Genomic DNA, 21,488 nt, shown 5'->3' on the forward strand with positions numbered 1-21,488 from the left:
TAGCTGTATAGTACGAGATAAGTTAGATTTCTCGAAACTCCGCTCATCCTGTAATTCCCCGCCGAAATTCCCATGGTCCTCGCTAGACACGATGGTGTCTTAGCATGATTTGGTGCCAGAAATGAGATAAAGAAATTAACTTACGACAGTGGAAAACCGGGTGATCGAGCACGCGGCCCGCGTCTTTGTATACGTGACCTTCAGGTTTCAACCCCGCCCCTCGTTAAAAGTTGCCGAAGTTTCCTATCAGAACTCTTGACGTGCTCCGAAACGCCATAGTGCCGCCCACGCTGAGCCATGCGTTACGACTGTGACCTGGTATCTGATTTGAGAGCAACGGTATATGGCGAGGTCCGACCCCACTGGCTGCAGGGAACGGCCACTCGTCGGCACGGCAGGACGCCGCTGTCGGTCCTCCCCGCCGGTTCAAATCACTGCACCGTGCCAGTAAGCCCGCTCGCTACCTTTACCGCGAGCTCTCACACACGTGGTCATTTGGCTGCGGTCCCTTACGGTATGGTGGCCGGCGGCATTCACCGTTGCCGTTACGCTTCAGCTGCGGCAGGCAGGACGTATACGTCTGTGCGTGTGCGTGCACGGGGGGCAGCTGCCCTCTCCCACGGGGTTCCGCATGCAGGGCCGTAGTGGACGCAGCCCCGTAGTGAACGTTTGCGTAACGCTAACCGCGCACCCCCGTCTTGTCGAAGGAGAAACAACGCCCGAGGGCGTTTGCGGAGAGCGAAAAGGAAAGAGTGTTTTCACGTTGTTGAATTCCCGGGGCAGGCCCGGCACGAAGGAGAAACCGCCTATGCTGACGTGCCTGCTCCGTTGGGAAAGGAGCCAAGAAAAAAAAAATGGTACGGGTGGCGGCAAAAGAAAACAACATGACTAAAGAACTGAGGGCATCGACGAGACGGCTGGCGTTGGGCTGAGGGGATGCGACAACTGCCCCCCTCTCTCGGATCTAGTCCTCCTTGCGAAGTCCCGGTGACGTTGATGAGAGAGAGAGAGATCGTGTCTTTTTCGTTGTTTTTTCCTCGTTCTTCACTGTGCCGCCGGAGGAAGTTCCGGTGTCTCCCCGTGTGCCTCGCTCTGAGCGGTGTGTGTGATTCGCTGGTGGCGGCTTCACCCAAGCCTGCGCGACAAGTACAGTGATGCGCTCGACGCGGTGGTGGTGATAGCGGTTTCTGCGACTTGCGACGCGCGCACAACCGGTCTCTCTCGTCGGCGCGTATCACCTGCTCAGTGGTCTCGCCGCCAGTTTCGGCGTTGTGTCCTCCTCGGATTAATGGACTCGAGTGCGCGTGTTTCTGGATCAGCGCCGAGGCATGCGACGTAGGTATGCCGCGCGCGCGCTGCCGTTCGACGTGACCACGTTCCACGAGTGCGCGCTGGACGCCCTCAACACCGGTGCCAATCCCCCGGGTATCGCTGACACTGCTTCTTAGTTTGGTCGTCGTGTGTTGAGCTTCTGGTGCGTTCCTACGCAAATATTATTTTGAGGGCGTATTCAGCGTGGGCGACCATCATGGCGCGAATGACTGGGTCGTTTGAACGCCGCTTCTCGTGGGAATGTGCCGTTCTCTACGGGTTGTTGCTCTGCTGGATGTACATCGGTGAGTGACTGATTGATGGCTTAAGTTTTTCTTCAAGGTATTGGAAACGATGATAACATGCGTTGCCGGCTTGCCAAAAAAAAAATTGATTGTCGCAAAGAGAGACAGAAATTACACGTAAAAGAAACAATCGCATAGCCCAACATACGTATACTCGTATTCTCGCGTTTTCATAACTTTCTTTTCTCTCTTTAAATTGACAACATAGAAGGAGACGTTGGCGTACAGTTGTGGGCGCCGACTAATTCTTGTCTCATGAACAGGTGTTATAGTTACACTTATAGTCCTGTGCACTTAATGCGCATAGTTGGAGCATAGAAGAACAAGCAGAACCATTGATACACACACAGCAACACTATTACATAACTTCACTTTATTGTTCTTTAACTTGACATCAATGCACATGTTGTAGCGAACGTGTTAACATTTCTGCTCAATTACTGATCGATTTAAGCGCATCAGTGCTAAAACGCTTATCGTTGAGCGGCGATGCACCTCTATATATAGACTTCTCGTTGCTGCTTATAAACCAATGTAGAGGTGCTTCAAACGACGACGGCGCATTTTATGCCGCGCTCATTTAGTCCGGAGGAAAGTGCCACTTGGTAATTTGAGCGCTAGGTAATAAAGTAACCTTGGAGCTGTGGTTTCGAAATGCCGTAGTTGAAGCCGAAATACTTCTACTTCTATCTGCATGGTGGCGTAGATGAATAAATTAAGAAGAGGACATCTTGCACGCGAGACACTGCGAATGTACAACGTAATTCTTTATCGTTACCTTAAGTTCGGAGCACAGCTATCCAATGTTTCTTTTTGCCGGCACATTATGCATATGGAATAGTCTGTACGACACTATAAAATGTTATTCAAGCAAACAGCAAGCAATTGTAACGTTCATGACATGCAGGCGAAGGAAAATAAAACGGAGTAAATATTTTCTTTCTTTTTCGTGTTGCGTGCTCGTCGGGCATGCATATTTTGCAGCTCCGTTGCAACAAACTAGTTTGTTACCAAACCAGAAAACAACCAAGTCATTCCCTCCAGGGAAGTGACTATAGTAGTCAGCACAGTCGACTTCTGTTAGTTTTAGTTAAAGACCGTGCATTTATTATTGTCATTTAACTCGCAGTTGTGCTAAAGACCTTACAAATGCCGTTTTATCTAAGATAAAACGGCATAAAACGGCCTGAATCAAAGGTGTGATTGTGAACGTTACCGTCCGTACTTCAGGTTCCCAAAGATGTGTTATGTTTAAGTTGCCTGGCCTGTGGTACCTTACTGTCACCCCAAGAACTCCTGCTGCCGTGCTCTTAAAGACAAACAAACGAACAACAAAGACAGAACAAAATGCAACGGGGTTAAAGTACTATTGGTGCATACAGAACTTCGGCACACAAGGTCGAGGTGGGTTTTCCTTTGTCCTGAGTCTCTGGATAAGGTTATCGCTTAAGGTGGTTACTAAGAAAACCCGTACAGATGGCGAAATAGCGTGAAAAAGAAAAAGAAGCAAATGAAATAATGAAGGAAAGACAGACCGCGGCAGTGAAAGCTCGGCGACAAGGATGTGGACACAAAGGCGTGAGAAATCGACCAGAACGTGTTTGCTCCCATTCATGGCCAGACGGTTATTTCCTGTGTCTACATTTGCGAGGCGTAGCGCAACGACGCTATTTTCGCTTTCTCCGAAGTCTGTCACGGAACAGCGAATAACGGGAAGAGCCAACGTTCTCAACTGTTTCCGCGCAACCGCAGAGCAGCAGCTTCAGACAATAACAAAAGTGGGGTTCTCTTCGAGCCTTCGTAAACTTATGTGCTGGGTCGTTTACTCGTAGGCGAAACTCCTGAATAGTAGTCTTTTCAATATAACTTCAATAGCTTTTCAAATTTGCAAAGAAAAGGCGAATCTGTTGGTAATGCCTTTCGCAAACATCTACTAATTAGACATCGTTTTGTAGGCTTACATGCAAATTAAGAGCTGGTATAGATGCTTGAAAGCTAGTGGTGTGCTTTCACCAAGAAAGAACGGCTCTGTACGTAGTTTTGTGCGCCTGCATGCGTTAGTGTGGTGCGTATGCAGCGCACGGGCTCGCGCACTTTGCGCAAGGAAAGACGTGGAAGCCGTTCAGTACTGGTCGTCAAATGGTTAGCTCATTGTGAAGTTATGCCTGAAAATTCTTCATTCATCCTTTTCTTTCCCCTCTCTATTCCTTCTCCATTCCCCCAGTGTGGAGCAGCAGGCTAGACGCATATATGCTTCTCCTGCCAACCTCGCCTTTCGTCTGATAAAGCCTTCCCTGTTGTTCGTCAAGCACACTTTGATGATATTATATACATCAACTCGCAGACGAAGCTTAAGTTCGTCTGTTCGGTATCATCGGCTTGTCGTTTTCTGGTACGTCGCTTTTACTGCTCCCCTATTATTGGCTGGAAGCAGAGGGAGCGGGCGTGACGAAACAACCTTGTAGTGCTCGCACGCTCCTTGCCACTGTTATTCTGTCGTCACGCGGCTTCCAACTGTGGCGTCAAAGTTGGCAGTATAAAAGTCGTGACGTAAATGTTCGGTGCCATGCAGTCGCTACATTCAATGAATATATTGCCGCATGTTGCTTCGCGAGCAAATATAGGAGTCGTCGGTCGAGCTTGCAGCCTCATCTGACGAGTGCGCACAAAATTTTCGCGCTCGTCTGCACTGAAACTTAATAGTCAACTCCTGTTAGCGTAACGGCTGCTCACCATCTTTCGCCAGCTGCAGGCTGTTACGAATTGTCCTTGCTCTCCCGTCTTCGTAAAACTACGAACTCTGAATAGCATTGCGTTGCTTTTCGTCTACTCCTTGCGACATCACCAGTAGTATCAGCTGTGTACACTGTTCTACTACCGACAATTTGTAACTGATGCTCTTAGAGAGAGAGAGAGAGTGATAGAGAGAGAGAGGGTAATGCAGGGAAGTTAACCAGGCGGACATCCGGTTGGCTATCCTGCATGGAGGAGAGGAGATGGGGGATTAAAAAAAGAAAGGAGACTGATGCGCCGAGAGTTAAAGGGGGCGGGGGTGGCATGTGACCTTGGCTAAAAAAAAAAGAAAACAACACAAACGGAGCATGACACCCGGACACAACGAGATCACAGTCCAAGAGCGTTATGCTGCCGCTTGAAAGCTTCGAGGTTTAATATCTTTGCTGCTACGGCATGTTATTATTGGATGCAACCAATAAATACCTGCATCACTTAATGAGATTTTGTTTCGCTATGGCAAAATTATTCACGATATTGCGCACGAAGCTCCAATAGAATGTAATCGCTTTCAAGACATCGCAATTGTTCATCGCATGTTCACTGAAGATATACTTACGCGTGATATATTAAATATTGTTTATTGAAAACTAAATAAATAATCCGTAAGGAATGCGAATAAAGCAAACGACATTGTGGACTTTATATTGCAACAGTAACGTGAGATGGGCCGATTGCTACTTTCTTTGCCAGCACGGTACTTCGAAAACAGTATTGGCTTTTCTATTCCCCCGCGGCGATATGGATAATAACCGGAAAGATTTAGTGACTGTCGTATGTCTTTTTAAGTGCGTACTTGCACGGACGCAGGGACGGGGAGGTCCAGCCCGTATAATTAGAACCCAGGGGAAAGCGATGCTAAGGAGGCTGGGAACTGAAATGTTGTGTTCATCTTTAGCACACTAAGACCCTGAACTGGAAATGACTATAGAAACGCGAAGGGCCTTTTGACTTTTTGTAGCGGTAAACCTTTAACAGTGATGAAAACAAGGATCCCGATAGACTGAAATCCCCAGTGATGTTCGTAGCAGCGAGTGCGGTCCACCGTTCCTGTCTGGCTGGTCCCCGAGCGGCGCATCCCCGTGAAGCCGAACAAATCCCCGAAACTTATTTACAGAAAGAGTAAACGGAAGAGGGGATCAAATCAAATCCCCGGATAATCTTCTAGAACTGATTGATTTGCGGACGCACGTGTAAGCTTTCTTTACGGAAGGCCGTGGAAAATGTCGGTAAGAACGTTTTAGTCGATTCGCCTTAATTTGATGGAATATAGTTTTTTTTGTTTAAAATAAAGAACTCCTTTCTCGTTCTGTTCCTGACTTTTGAGACGGAGCTATTGTTCCAAGTTTTTCCTACCTTCATTAATTTTACTGCTGTCCTTGAAGAATATGACGTTTACTTGAAAACTTCGCTAGAAAAGGACCAACTGGGTAGATACTGGCGGGCTTGAAAATCTCTGGGATGCTCATGTGTGTGTGTGTTTGTGAGGGAGAATTTAATGATAAGAGGAGCAGGGAAGTCTGCCTAAGTTATATCCCTTGAGCCACATTCGCGGAGGGCAGGTAGAAGGGTAGGGGAAAAGGGAAGGAGAATATGAAAAGAAAGAGGTACAAGATCGCTAACGATAAGGATGGAGGGAAAAGATAAAGAATATAACGGGTAGGTCCAGTCAAAGTCTAGATACCGAACCCGTACTCTGTAAAAAGTCAAGTGAGGCCTGGGTGGCCTGAAAACTATATTTACAGTCTCTCCAAGGGTCTGATAACCGTGCTCTTAGAGCGGTTGATTGTCTAGATAGTAGTTCAAAAATATACTTCAGAGTTCTTTAAACGATGGCTCCGCTAATGTAACGCACTTGAATCGGCGTAAAGCGTACATTTCTCTTGGTAAAAGACCTCTTTGAGGCTCAACGCTTTGTAGCAAGCTTTTAAAGGAAAGAAGTTTGCAGGGTCACATTATGATTACCAGAGGCACCGGATTTTCTACGATTATGGAAGACGCAGTAGTCCTGTGAAGCTTTTACTGAGAAGAACACGTCCGGTTTCGTTCTTGTTATGCATGTAATGAAAAAAAGAAACCAACCAAGAAAGGTGCCCAGCCAAAATAAATAAATAAATAAATAAATAAATAAATACGATATTCCTGTTTGGAAGCCTCTAACTTAGAAAAGGTCATGGTTGTCTTTGTCTTCGTCGTAACTGTAAGTTGTTCAGATAATGAGCACACGAGACAATTGGTTGCGAAACAGTTGGCTATCCGAACAGCGTCAATAATAAACTCACGCCGCGAAGAACGTGAAGAAATAAAAACAAGCAAGTACGCTAAAGGAAAACGGTGAAACGAATAAATCACATCAGAGCACTAAGAGCATCGCAGATGCAAGCTCAGCCAGAGTGCACGAAATGCCTGCGGCAAATAAAAGCACGCTTTCCTCGTTTCGCTTTCTTCTTCATCCGGGGGGGGCACTTGCTGCCATGGACCAAACGAAGTCTTATTTTCCGTCTCTTATAGCCGTGATTAGTGCAGCAAGAACAGTTTAACATGCGACTTCTTGTTGCTAGTTACCTAGTATAGCTTTCGATTTGTGACAAGGTATAGAGTGCTTTAACTTCACCTTCGGTCTGATCCTGGCGGTAAAAGTGCGTTGATAACTTTCTAGAGTATGCTATCAGAAAGGTTGGAAAATATGGCGTGAACAGTGGCGAAAATCTGGCGTGAGACAAAATCTCATACAATCGTATCCTCGCGACAACCTCACCGAGTTTGCTACTTTTCGCCAAAGATCGCGTGGTCGCTTCAGATTCCGCAAATGACTCGTAGAGGTTCCGATCCTCTTGCGCACTAGAACCTATAGCCTTGCATTCGCGTTAGCCGTCTACACTTGCGATAGCTTCACTGCCTATTGAGCGATATTTTCACCGTACTCTACGCCTGTGTTAACGTCATTTCTCGGATCCCTGCTTCAAAAGGTTGGTCACTCCATTTTCGCAAGCTGTACACAAACGTCATTGTTGCATGTTTACGTACGCTAATGTATAACTTGGCTCGTTTTATCAAAATCGACGTTTGAGAGATATTGAAATCGATTGAGGGTCGTGTCGGTTGACATCAACGGATCGCAACCTTTTGCTCTCATTTTAGGGTTTCAAAGTAAGATCGGAAAGTAGCCCACGTGCTCGGGCCCCTATAATAGTGTAAATATCGCGTCTGATTAGACTGCGTAGATCAGAACTCACAACGTTAAGTGCAGTCGTCATGGCTATTTGCTGACCACCTTCACGTGTCCGTTCTGCTGTGCATGGCTAATATTTGAACACACCGTTCTGTTTATCTCGCTGTCTCTCCCTCTGTCTCTCTCGCTGCCGGACTCTCAGCGCTGTCGCTAAGCAGGATGCCTCTCCACTTCCTCGTTCAGGCGACGCGCACGATGACCTGCGCGGTCATGTCACTTAACCATCTACGATTTACTTTCGGGGCGCCTTGTAGATTCTTCGGCTCAGAGGATCGATCGACTTCTGTGTCTGTAGACGCCCCGCGCTTTAGCCCAGCCACATAACACGTGCGAGCTTTCCGGGCACCGACGCGAAGGGAGAAGGGGGGCGGTACCATAGCGTCCAGCCACTTTCACAAAGAATCACTCAGAAAGGACTGTGGAGAGCCAGACACCTATAGAATGGATGCCGGTGACCCTCGTACACCTTGTTAGAACAAGAGCGTACGCGACACGAAATTTTGACATCGGCTGCACTTTGGCCTTTCGGAGCGTTCGAAGTATCTCCCAGTGGGAGGCCAGCAGAGTGCAAGCGGGTATTTTCCCGCGGCGCACCGTATGCCGCGCGGCGGAAGCCTTATAAGCTCGGGGGCCATACCGCGCCGACGACGAAAAAAAAAAAAAAAAAAAAACACGGATCGCCGGGATGGCCAAGTTCATCGGAAGCGGCGAGCAACGTAACCGAGGAGGCCCATCTCGGGAGCCATTCTTCTTTTTCTTTTTCCCCAGAAAATTGGTCGGGTTCGATCGGGGCATTAACTTCCCCAGCACCGTGCTGTTTTCAAGGGCATCACTCCTCAGTGAACAGCATACACGTGGACAGTTTGGTGTATGTGCTACTATGTTCCATTCCACGGAGCGGATGCGCTCTTAGAATGAAAAGAAGAAAAACAAAAAAGATTGTTTCACTGATATAAGTGAAGCCTCTGTCGTCGCAGGACAATTTGAAGGCTCTCGCTCAAAAATCATCTGAAGAAAATAAAAAAAGAAATACTCCCTATAATACATACAAGCACCTCAGTATTGCTTTTTTTAAATGAATGAGTTTGTACGAAGCTGGCACCAACGGTGATGCCATTTTCTCCCTTAAGTTTAGCCATATACGACAAATTCCAAACGTTGGTCAGCGCAAAATAATGACTAAAGTAATGAAGACAGATAGAACATAAAAGTCGAAACAGTTGCTCGCTTACTGCAAAGCGTTGCGAAAAAATCGACGAGGATCTGTGCACCCTACCTTGAAAACACCTTTTTTTCCCCCCGTCGCTGCCGTTAGGAAATGTTCCTCCTTTCGTTTTTATTTCTGGCGCCTACAAAGTGAAGATGTAAGCGCAGAAGGTCAGCGAAAGACGTTTCCATTTCGGCGCGAAGAATGTATCCTCGCGTATACAGACCGGCAGTACCTGTAAGGCGACGAGGCCGGCCGCCTCTGCGTGGGGCGGATTGGGGGCGTGTTGCAATGGCGTCGAAATGCGATGTACTGCTACGCCCCACGCAACCTTCGCCAACGCGCGCAGCACACAGCGCATGGGCGGGGGGGTGTTTATAAGAGATTTGCTGCGCGCTCTAGCGTGTCGTTTTTCGCCCGCTTCGTCTCCGCAAGCAAAGTCAGTAGCCGCGCTGCAGCGGACGGTTAGTGGAAACTTTTATCGGAAACGTGGTTTAAAATGCGTAAGCTGTTAACTGCTTTCCGGGGCGTAGCGCACTTTTTTTCAAGGCTCGTGGTCTATCACAATCATCAATCTGTAAAAAAAAAAAAGATATCGCGTGATAATTGTAACAGGCATTCGGAAACATTGGTCAGTATGCGACTAATATGCAACACAATCTGGCGGGGAAGTTTTCGGCGAAAGCGTTGGAAAGCATAAACCTTGTATAATGCAGCGAGGCGTCAGGTGTTGAATAGTATCATTACTGTAATTAAGAGCAAGAAGAATAACATAAAATGCGTATATTGTTATGAGTCACCTGTGGAAAGACTGATGAAGATGCTTACTTTATAAAAATATTGTTTGTTTGTCCATTTGGTTCTCAGCGCAGGCCTACAAAGAAAGGAGTGTAAGCCTGTACCTATTAAGAATACACAAGCCTAGCAATCTTCACGTTATATAATGCCATTGGGCCAAATAAAATCGTGTGAGCTTGTGCTATCGAAACAATACGATGCATGGTATCATTGTAATTGGGGTTTCTTGGCTTACGGCTGTTTTAATTGAGTGCTCCTGTTCATTTTAGAAGATTTAGTGATTCCCGCAGTGCTTTATCAACGACTAGAACGTTTTATTTCGGAGCACGCTCATAGGACAAGCTCCTGGCACCAGTGGTCTGATTTCGGTAAGGTTAGATTGCCGGAAAGTCAATGCGCAAACATTTCTCTTCACCGCCATTAAACAAAGAAGAAAGATATAGAAAGGGGTCGTGGACGCTAATCTAGGTTTTTTTACTGCTGTGTCTTTGGGCGATTGTCGTGCGTGTTGCGTTTATGAATTTGATTTAACACACGCACACACGCACACACACACACACACACACACACACACACACACACACACACACACACACACACACACACACACACACACACACACACACACACACACACACACACACACACACACACACACACGCACGCACGCACGCACACACACTGTGAAGGAAACAAGCAACACGAGACCGACCCTGCGATCGCCTGCTTTACTCTGACTTCGTCGTCCCTCCTATATATATATATATAAGCGAAAATAAAAAAAACCGAGGGCCCCGATTATTAGCAAAAATTCAATTATGGGGTATTACGTGCCAAAACCACTTTATGATTATGAGGCACGCCGTAGTTAGGACTCCGGAAATTTCGACCACCTGGGGTTTTTTAACGTGCACCTAAATCTAAGTAAACGGGTGTTTTCGCATTTCGCCCCCATCGAAATCCGGCCGCCCCGATTATTATTATTCAAATCATCAGAAGCCAACATGCTATGGCACCAAGGACAGCATAGGGAAAATTATTTGTAGTTCTTAACTGAATTGGACAAATTATAAATAAGTGGAAATGAAAGGGGATGAGAAAACAACCGGTCGCAGGTGGGACGCCAACCCACGTCTTCCCGTTACGTGTGCAACGCTCTTACCAATTGAGCTACCGCGGCGACGTTTTCCATCCACTTTCTGGAGCAATTTTTCTGTCTACAAGAACTAACACCGGGAGTGTTAGCCAGCGCCACCACTCACGGCCATGGCAGTGGATGTGGAACATCCTATCTACCACAGGCGTAACGTCGTTAATGAACTTTTAGGGTGAAAGCAACTGGTCAATAAACCCACACATGCTACCTGAAGGCATCAAAGCTGCCGGTTTCGAGACCCTTCACTATGTAATAAGCGAGAAGAAAGGAAACCGATGGGCCCGATTATTATTAGTCAAATCATAAGAAGCCAATAAACATTGTTGGCTTCTTCCACACTAAACCGAAGGTGGCGGAGTTCAGCGCAATATGAAAAGGAAGCCCTTCGATAAAAAGACAAATTAATGCAGAAGAAACTCATTCGATAAAATGAACCCCTTCAATGCCGGCGATTCATTTTTTTGGGAGGGAAGCCCAACTTGTTGATCCGACACAGGCCCTGCGCCTGGAGTACTATCCGCCCTGCGCCTGGAGTTAGACATTATAGCGCTAGACTTTAGCAGAATGCTTTGCTGGACTTGTTGGCGAATAGGCTCGATGAAAGTAGCACAAACATTCGCAAGAGGTTCTGAAAGAAGTTCCTGTCGCCTCCTTTATTCTTTCGAAATATCGCGTTCCATATCAAAGGATAATATCACGTTCCATCGATTTTTCCTGTTATGTTCACCTGTTCCGAATTTCGCAGGTGTTTCCAGCTTACTAGCAATTCGCTTTTCTTTCTTGCGAGGAGATTATCGCAAAAATAGACAAAATGTCGCAGCGGGCTCGTACACTAGAATAGCCTTGCCGGTTCCCTGCCATTCAGGATGCACGGCTCAGTCTCGAGATTGCCGCGCGGACATATAAGTGTACGTCGCAGTGGGGACAGCAGACTCCGCGGAAAAACCGGCTTGCTTTGCAGCGACTGAGTCAGCGCAAAAGGAAAAGGAATTACTTTTTTATTTTTTCACTTGCCTCGTTCTCGAAAACTTAGCGTCTACCACGAAAGCGGTCAAAGTACTGTGCCGCAATTCGAAACGTTAGTACCTCAGTTCGTGTACACTTTGATCCTTTTCACTAAATTGTGTGCCCGCATGTGTGACGACAGTTTCTGATGGCCGTTGCGCGCACCTACTTGTTTGTTCCATTTCGAATTATTGCTTCGTCATTACAAACATCCATTGGTCTTCTGCCACGCGGAGCAGTTAACGAGCTGCCTCTACTTAACCATCCTATATTCACCTCTAACCTCGTTCACGGGCACACGTGATGGGTCAGACCCCCCCCCCCCCCCCCTCCCTTATACTGAAACGATCCTCGACTCCAAGTTCTTCCTCCACTCCATCGAGTTGAACACAGAGCCCCCCCCCCCCCCCCCCTCGACTAAAATATACGCTGCGCTGCTCGATAATTTCCGTGCAGCGTCGTTGAAGCACAGTGACCACTTCTGTCGGTAGGCGCCGCTGCCATCTTGAGCGGGGGTGCAGCGTTTGTTCAGTGGAGGAACGTTCTGGAATGCGGGGGCGCTATATACGCGCGAAATCGCGTAGCACGAGGAAACGCGCACGTTTGTCTGACGATGCACACAAAGGTAACGGCCGTCACAATGTTCAGTGTTCCTGGAAAAGCGCATTCGACTGCGCCGGATAGACTGGACAATCGCCCCTCGTTGCAGGAGAGAACCCTGAAACACTATATGTCTTCAGCACAGAAGGGCGGCGGACTGCGACGACGCGTCTGACTTAGTGACAGCCGTTAATAGTCGAGGCGTGCTGGATCGCGCTTGTGTGCAGCCCCTTTCCCATTTTCTCTCTTTTCAATAACTTTCGTCTTGCCGTCCATCATCTTTCATTCCCTTTAACCCCTTTCTTGAGCGCAGTCTAGCAAGCCGGTCAATGGACTGGTTAACCTTCTGGTATACCCTTTTACTTTTACTCTTTCTCTATCTTTCAGGGTTTAAAAAAATCAGTTTGCCAAAACAAGCAAACAAACAAACAAACAAACAAACAAGCATCTGTGCAATGTTCCGAATGCATAGTGAAACAGAACTAACGTTTCGTTAAAATTCTTGATCGATCGTAAATCAAGTTAACTCGACGTTTGTGACGCGGCTCCGCACGCCGGGTACGCGTTTTTTGCAATCTTCTATAGTGCGAAAGTTTAGAACAACAGGGACAGAGGATGTTCCTGCTTGTCGGTGACATCGATCTCGGGTCGAACCCTGTACACAGAAGCAGGTACAGCGCCCTTTCTTTTTTCTGGAACATCTACGGGTGCGTCTCACCGGCGCGGAGCTGTGTATACCTACAGCTCTGCGCTGCCGGTGTGACACAGGAAGGTGCAGGAAGAAAAAATACAAAACTTGGCTGCCCCCCTTATTCGACTCGTGGAAGAAAAAACTTTTCCGACTGTCTCGCGCGCATGCGCAGCTCACGAGGGTGTCTTCTTTCCCAACAGCCCGGAAGAGGGGACGGTCTTGTTCCGCCGGAAGCGCGATCCTCGACGAAAATCGTTGTTCTCGAGCGCGCGCGCGCATTTCCGGTCGAAGAAACATCCGCTCTGACACGTTCCTGCCAACAGTAGCCCGGCCAGATAGCCACGTCACTCAGGACGCAACAAAGCGCGTGCGTTGCTCGTGCCTTATAAATCGTCGGTTGCAATGGTTGAAGCTTAAACACTTCCGTTGTTCATTGGTGCATAGCGTTTGGACATTGGGCACCTTACTCGCGTGAGCATGTTTTTGTGAGACGTACGACACAACGAACGCCTCTAGGCGCCCATTCTGAACGTGATTCTGAAGGCGCCCTTACGGCGCAAACGATAGGTGACAGCGGCCCACGTGAATTTCTTTCTTTCTTGTGATCGACCGACAATACGTCCGTGCGCTGGTACCGCCTACTCACAGATCTGGTTAGCTCGGACTTTTGAAATAAATTAAAGAAAAAAAAAAACGCTTATGCCGTATGCTAGTTGGAAAATTGTGATGCCCTACAATATGGCCATAAAAAAAATTCTTTTAAGTGTATTGTACCAGCTAATTTTCCTTCCCTATCTAAAATTGAATCTCGTTCCTTTAGCTCGGGTATCGTGCGTTTTAATCCACTGCCTGATGTCGTAAAACTCTTTCACCGTTAGCGAACCGCCGCACAACTATGTACGAAGGGGAGCAGTTGAAGCCATGTGCACTAAAACGCGCTGTGGAGCAATTCCTTTCGTATACGAACGTAAAAAAAAAAAAAAGTCATTTCCTCCTTGCTTATGCGGGCCAAGTGGGGCAGTGCTCCTGTTTAAGTGCATTTTCCACCACGCCACGAAAGTGGCAGAATTTAATGGTCAATCTACGCTTTCAGCCTCGTAATATCCGCACAAAGAAATAAAAGAGAATGTGCTCAGCCAATGTAAACGAGATACCCATTCTTCTTTTCTACCTCACTTCGCCCTCATCAAAATAGCCGGCAAGCTCGCCTCATCGCTTGGACGCACTTTCGCTTGCATCGTGACACCGTGGCCTCAAATAGAGATGCACATTACATAAATTTGTAGTTAACGAGCCACGTCTTTACCTGCTAGTATTGCCGCTGGGGTACGTGTACCGAATCACTGAACACTTCAACAAAAGTGCGGTTTCGCTCAAGCAATCTACAGATGGGACCAAAAGTAAGCGGAACAGTGTTGCGGAATCTATCAGAACATATATGCGCAACGTTTCGAATGCCGAGGCGCTATTCATGTATACGTGTGCTGCACAACGGCATACTAGCACATTTGTCTGCGCGTGGTTGAACCCGCGATGCGGGAGGTTTGAGTCAGTACGGAGGAAGCTTTAGCCGACTACGTTTACAAATGTATATACTGTCGGCGACAGCAGTTATATATGGGGTGGATGGTCTGGAAAATAAAGAAAGAAAGATAGAATAAAGCTGCATTTTCGAGAAACACGCATTTGAGAGTTGCAGTATGCTGTAGTAAGCTTGATAAACACTGTCTTCAATATACCAAAGAACACAGTGGCTGAACTGTGCAAAGTTGAGGTTTTTCACGGCACCCCCGCCGTGTAAACTTTCGACGCCAGTGTATCACGTTGAGTAGTTTCTGGCGAGTCGACGTTTCAACCCCAGCCTGCGTCAAACAGAGAGTTTCTGTTCCTTATTGGCTGACCGTGAACTGCCGACAACGTGCGACCGCGTTTACAAACACCTGGCCATGCGAGTCCTTAGGACCAAACCTAAGTCGCGCAGGCGGGTTGGACCCAGCTCAACCCGGAATTCGGTCACTCCGACCGGCTGTCGTTTACGCTTTAGCCCGACGGGCACACGACAGCCAAACTCACAAGCTCGACCCCATTTTTTTTTAGCTTCGTGTAAACGCCCTGGCAGATGTCTCTTCAAGCCCTTTGAGTCGGGAACCCCAGTACACCGCACGTGTGACACTTGCGATGCTCGACCGGATCGTGCCAATTTTGCCGCAACGTTTTGTCTTCGCAACATGTTTCGACGGTGCGCCTTTGAACATGCTCTGCTTTTCTATTCTTTAAAAGCTTGAATGTTATCTTTCGTCTTTAATGGCACAGATGCGTTTGCTAATTGGGGCAGATGCATGAACGAAAGATAACGACGAACTGAAATATAGGTGTTGGGACATGCCCTACTGGGATGGCAAAACAGTATAACGCGTTCCGATACTGGGATGTCGTTTATACTATATAGACGCGAAGGACGCAGACGGGTGCTTGTTGTGTATGCGTTTTGTGTATCTTTCGTTCAGGAGGAACTTGATAACAACGAACTCCGGTCGTTCCTACCAAGTATAGCAATAAAGTTCCTCCTCGTGCCAACACGCACCTTCGTTTCATTGATTCAATGCGAGATTGCACGTTTCTCCGGTCGGTTAGAATCGATGTCCTTCAAACGTACTTTCGATACATGCGATTTCGCACCGATCCGAAGGAATAAACGTATTCTCCAGAAATCTCGGGAGACATCGGAGAGCTCCCCAGTATCGATCTGCGGAATACACGAAAGAATCTTGCGCGTCCTTACACGCTCGAAGCGCGATATATTATTGAGTGTTTCTACTCCGCCGCTGCTAAAGATAGGGGAGTGTCCGCGAAAACGCCCTCGCGGGCGTTCCAGCCAGGCAATGTCTTTGTGTTTTCCTCGTGTAGCGAGCGTCCGGGCGCGTCCTGGTCGGTAATAATGGGTTAGGGTTGGCATAGATCAAGAAGAGGCCGCTGCTGTGTGCATGGCCGCCGTAGCAGTACCGGTTCCGATGAGGTCATTCCTCACTCCTTCGTACGTACTTCGGCCAACAAGCCGACCCTGCGACGCTGGGCTTGCGTCAAAGGTGTCAGGACAACCGAGCTGTTGCAATCGTCGGGAGCGACAGTTTTAGAGCGTCCTGTACGGAGCGCTAGTTTGCCAAGTTTCACGTGCGGACTTTTAAACCGCGCACCAGACGAAGTTCTTCGTTAGTGGTATTTGTTAGTGGTATTGGATTTGTGGGAACGAAGGCTGCACGCCTTCGAAGTTTGCATAAAATTGATTTTCGCTCGTCGGGAATCGCTGGTAAAGTTCAACGTCACAGCACTCTTTGGTTCCTTACAGCTCTGCATTACGAGCTTCCCGCGCTCTACTCGCATCATTTTAATAATTTCTACCTATATTACTGCATTGGTGCGGTTTCTTGCATGTGTACACCGAAAATCACATAAATGTAACATCATGACAAAAGCTGTTTACTAATTTGATCATTTAATTGTGTCGAAAATAAGGATTTCTCCGTCAGGCAGCAAACAAACAGCAGGTGCAAAGCCTCCGAAACTTAGCTTTCAGTGGAGGCTTTATTGTGCGATTATTATTCTATATATACAGTGCCAACGCGACGTAACAAATCCACTTAGCCGTCGTATACGTACGCAGTAGCCAGTTTTCCCCACTGGACTATACCGGGATCTTTCCGAGAACATTTCCTTTCCTGCATTCTGCGAAGAATCGGGCAAAATTAATAATTAACTGCGGACCGGAAACCCGGGCCCGGCACGGCCGCCGGATCCTGGACAAACCACGGTATAAATGGATATAGGGCCCAGCAACCGAGACTATACATCGCGCATGGGCAGTGACTGCGGCGCCCGCACCGTGCAGGCAACGCAGAACCTCTTGTCGTGAAGGCAAATAACTGGTTCGTTTTCATACGTGACCAAGTGCCGTTCTTCGAAACGCACATCCGTTCACGTCTTCCGCGGCGCCCCGAACCGAGCACGGCCACAGCCATGGCTGCAGCGCCGGGCTGTCTCCGGGCGCCCAGCGGGTGCAGGCCGTCGGCTCCCCGGCGGATGTGCGCGGCGGGGATTTCCTCCCTCGCTGCCTGCTGACGGCGACCGATAGCGTCTTGGCCGCCGCCCGGGTGCAAGAACTCTTCTTGCCGCCGGCGCGCGAACGCGAAGAGGGAGAGCGGAGTCGGCTTCGCGCCCAGTTCGCTCGGCCGTCTGGCCGGAGCAGCTCGCAACAACAACGGCGGAGTGCGTCTTGGTCGCTCGCCGTCGCAGCTGACGCGCGCACTCGGCTTGATTAGCGCGGCGCCTAATGCGACGGAATATTGCGAAGGGCGGAGCAGCCGCGAGCATGTCTTGTATGAAGAGATTATATAGCAGTATTAGCTCGGCAGTTGGCCGCGCCCGTAAGTGCGTTCGAGACGGAGATAGATAGATAGATGTTGACTTCAATGAGAAACTGGATACGTTAGCATGGCTGGCTGCCTCGTATGCTGCTCCATACGTTAGTGAAGCCTGAGGTGACACCGTGATCGCACAAACACGCAACTGCACATATGCCCTCAGACAAACTACATTCGTACTAAAGCTTCGAATACATACAATCCTTGTAAGCGCCTACGTTTGTTTCTTTGCTTGATACAGTCTTTACTATACGTATGTACGCGTGTGTGTGTGTCGTGTGCGGGCGTATCTGTGTGTGTTGTGCGTGCGTATGCGCGCGTATTTATGTATTATGCGTGCGTGCGCATGGATGTTTGTGTACGCGTTTGACGGAAATGATGGGTGCATAGGGTAAACGTGAGCGGTAGGAGTGTACTGCTTCCAGTGCTAAACGCACAGGACAAATGAAAGCCAATGTATTCGCAGAAAGTCAGTTACGAAGTCATGCTGCAGAGACAATGGCAACAGACACTAGAACAATTGCACCTCACTGGGCAATAATTTCTCGTTTATTGCGGACATACGTTTTTCAACGGCGCAACAATGTGTAGGCCGCAACAGCGGCGAAGATGTAACAACGTGGTGATGGGCCGGACCAATGACGCGCACGAACATACATATAGTGTACATTAACGTTCGTCTTATCAGCAAGTACCGCTGCGCAAGGCAAACGATAAGAAGTGTTCGGTAAAAATAATTTACGAGGGTATATTGAATGGACGGTGATAAGGGGAAATTAAGCGTTGCCTTATCGCTGATTGCGGGTACTCGTGATAATGCTAAGTGCTGTGGATTAAGATCTCGAAGTAGATGACCTGCCGCTGTGTTCTGGGTTTAATTAATCTCGGCAAAAGTTGGGCAGTGGGCAGCGTGGAAAAATTCGCATTCTCGTGAAAGATAGAACGATCTCCTATCGACGACACTGTTACTCTTCGTTGCCTAAAAGAAAGAAAGAAAGAAAGAAAAGAAAAGGAAAGATTGGTAATGTCAGTTTCCTAACATTGCATGAACTGCGCCCAAAAATACTGAAGATCTCTTCCGTAATGCCGTCTGCAAGAGCGCTGTCGCAATGTGGAACACGTTCGCCAACACTTTCCGCAACAATGGCCTTGCTGTTGGCTTTTTCACAGCGCAGCAACTACAGACATTCGGAAAAGTCTTCACCTGCCAGATCAAAAACGACAGTCCAACTTTAATCCAGCATAGTTCGTTCTAGGTTTCCGCGTTATGGACGGGATGAGAAAGGAAGGCACCGTTTGCCCGAGGTTTCGACCACTAGTGCCGCAGCAGCTGCACACAACTTATAGCGCTGGGGAAGTGATGCACGCTTGCTTATTTCCATTTAATTACCGCGTGTGACAAAACCTCTCGTTTGCCTTGCGCTCCACGATGCAACTCGCGGTCAGAAGGATGCAATAGGAAGACCGACGTTGCTGTTGATGAACGACACCTTGCTTAGAAATTGAGAGGCTGGCACTGGCTCAAGAAACAAGTCGCTCGACTTCCTGGAAAAAAAAAGTTAACAAAAGAAAAGAAATGGGACGAGAGGAAGGAAAAGAAGCAAGCAGAAACTAACAGCACTAGAAGTGTTAACGAGAAAGGGGAGCTCAGGATAACGCGGACTGGTAACCCCGAATGGTTATTTTGGGCGCTGATAAAAGAGAATGGAAAGAGCGTCAACGTGTAGCATAGGCACAACTCTGCTCGTCGAAGAGCAGGCTAAAGAAAATCAGCACGAAGATGACTGTCTAAAGATAGCTCCGTTGGCAAAAGTGTATCCGCGTCAGTTTCTCGATGGAACATATCGAATCGCATTGTCGTTTTTTTTTTCTTCGCTGCTTTGCACTGCAGTCGAGATCCTTTCATTCGCAGACTTCAGTATTGTTAAACGTAGTATTTACGTGTAGTTATTTATATTTCTCTTCCTTTTACTTTTACTGTTACCGCTGCTGCTCACTTTCACCGAAGCTGAGCTCTCCTAGTAAGAGACGGCGTGGTTCACCGAATACGCGTCGTCTCGCGTCTCACGAGGACCAGGCTAACGTTCTGGAAGTAAATTGTTTTGCCCTCGAATGATGCGAAGAGACGGACAGAGAGCGATCGTGAAATGGTCTCGGAGACGGGAGGAGCCGCTGCCGACTTCCACGGTTGGTCTTTTACAGCCAATCGCTGTGTGCAATACTCCGCGTCGCCAAGGCCTCCGGTTCGTATTTACTATGATCAAGCCTGTCGAATTGCCTCCCAAAACGATCCTCGAGCTATTTGCTTCGTCTCAAAGGGGGCAAGGGGGAGGCAACGTCCAGCGATCTGCTAAATCGGTGCAACCTTGCCAAGGCTACAGGTGGCAAGTTATGGAGGGCCGAATCTTCAGAGCCGGTCTCACGTAATTTGCGACTGGTTAGTTAGTGGCATTTGACATCGCTGGTTGCCGCGAGTGGTACGCGCAAGTACCCAAATGACCAGTCGTAGCCTCGGTTCGCGTGTGCGAAGAGTGCCCTAGATCACACAGCTGAAATGCTAACGCCGCCAGCTGTGGCTTTAACACGCTGCATGGTACTAGCGACACAGCAACAGGGGCACGCGCGTCTCGCGCAGCGTGCGAATGAGCCGCGTCATACGCCCACGCGATCGTGCAAATTTTATTGCCGTCGGGAAAGCTAGCGCCTTCATGCAAATATTAACGGGCGTGCACTGACCTGTATTTAAGGCGACGTTCGTGTCATTCTGATTAGCCCCTATAGACGCCGAATCGTGACCTGTCTGCCCCAGAAAAAATCATCGCGGCGCTGCCTCGTACCGTAAGGGCAAGAACGTGCGGTCATGAGGCTGTGGATCGAGCCTAGAAGGGGCAGTAACCGCTCGCAAACAAGATCATATCGAGGAGAATTATACTGGAAGAAAAGACATCCGGGCATCGTTAACCAGCGCCGCTTGTGCGCGGTAAGCCGAAGAATGAACGTGAGCGCGCAGAAAGGTCGCAAAAAAGATTATCTGGCCCACCCGCGCACCCACACAGAAACATTTCCAGTAAATAACGCGTCGGTTATAACGGTGGTTGTTGCAAGCATTCTATCTATGTTTACGGCGCAACACCTCACGGCACGTGTCTAATCCACTTGCCAAAGCTTGCACAGCGTCGCACTAAGAAGCAGCGCTCTAGCTGTAGTGCAATATGTTGAAACATGCCGCGACCGTCACATGAACAGACATGTCACAAAGAGCCTCGTCCTCAAAAATGTCTGTGTGAATGACATCGCAGGTGCGACGTCCGGAGTGTCTCGGTTCCTGCCACCAAAGCTGGACATCGACACTGCCTACATCGACATTCCTGCCAACGGCACGCTGCGGATAACGTGCTATGGCAGGTACCCACTGGCCTGGCATTCACCACCACTCGGAGTGAGTATGATCGCGACGCCTGAAATCATCATCATCATCATCATCATCATCATAATCATCATCCAAACTACTGCATGACAAAGACCTATCCCTGAGGTCTTCAACTAGCTTTGTCCGGAGAGAACCGAAGCCGCCCCGCATCCTCAAATTTTCTAATCTCATTGCCCCATCTAATTCTTTGCCTACATTGGGAGAACTTTCTCTCCCCCCAACCTATTATCTTACCATGAAACACCACTGATTATTTGTCGCGCGCCCTGCATGGGTTTCTATTCATTCCTCTCGTGGAACATTATATATATCCGCGCTTGTACTCAGCCGTGCGGTTATTAATGCGTTAGCATTACATTAGGAGTGTCAGAGCGTAAAAAAATTGTATGTGTGTGAAGTGCGAGAAGCCGGTCACATGGTATGTATATATATATATATATATATATATATATATATATATATATATATATATATATGAGTGAGCTCCTGAACAACACTTCAATGTGGCATATGCGGTTTGTCTCATTGATTCAGGACCACTA

The 21,488-nt window shown here is 48.1% G+C and overlaps 1 protein-coding gene across 2 annotated transcripts in view; it reads left to right on the forward strand.

The window, feature by feature from the left end:
- Window positions 1-21,488, forward strand: part of Pvr (PDGF- and VEGF-receptor related) — an 82,322-nt gene that overhangs the window by 25,659 nt on the left and 35,175 nt on the right. The window contains exons 1-2 of one of the 2 annotated variants that reach the window (XM_050183034.3): window positions 1,156-1,616; window positions 20,816-20,955. In XM_050183034.3, coding sequence (XP_050038991.1) covers window positions 1,529-1,616; window positions 20,816-20,955 — 228 coding nt within the window. In that variant the 5' untranslated portion in view covers window positions 1,156-1,528. Of the gene's footprint in view, window positions 1-1,155; window positions 1,617-20,815; window positions 20,956-21,488 lie in introns of those variants that run through there. The other variant, XM_050183035.3, reaches the window with a different exon arrangement.

Source organism: Dermacentor andersoni, chromosome 4 (assembly GCF_023375885.2).
Source record: "Dermacentor andersoni chromosome 4, qqDerAnde1_hic_scaffold, whole genome shotgun sequence".
Classification (NCBI taxonomy): Eukaryota; Metazoa; Arthropoda; class Arachnida; order Ixodida; family Ixodidae; genus Dermacentor; species Dermacentor andersoni.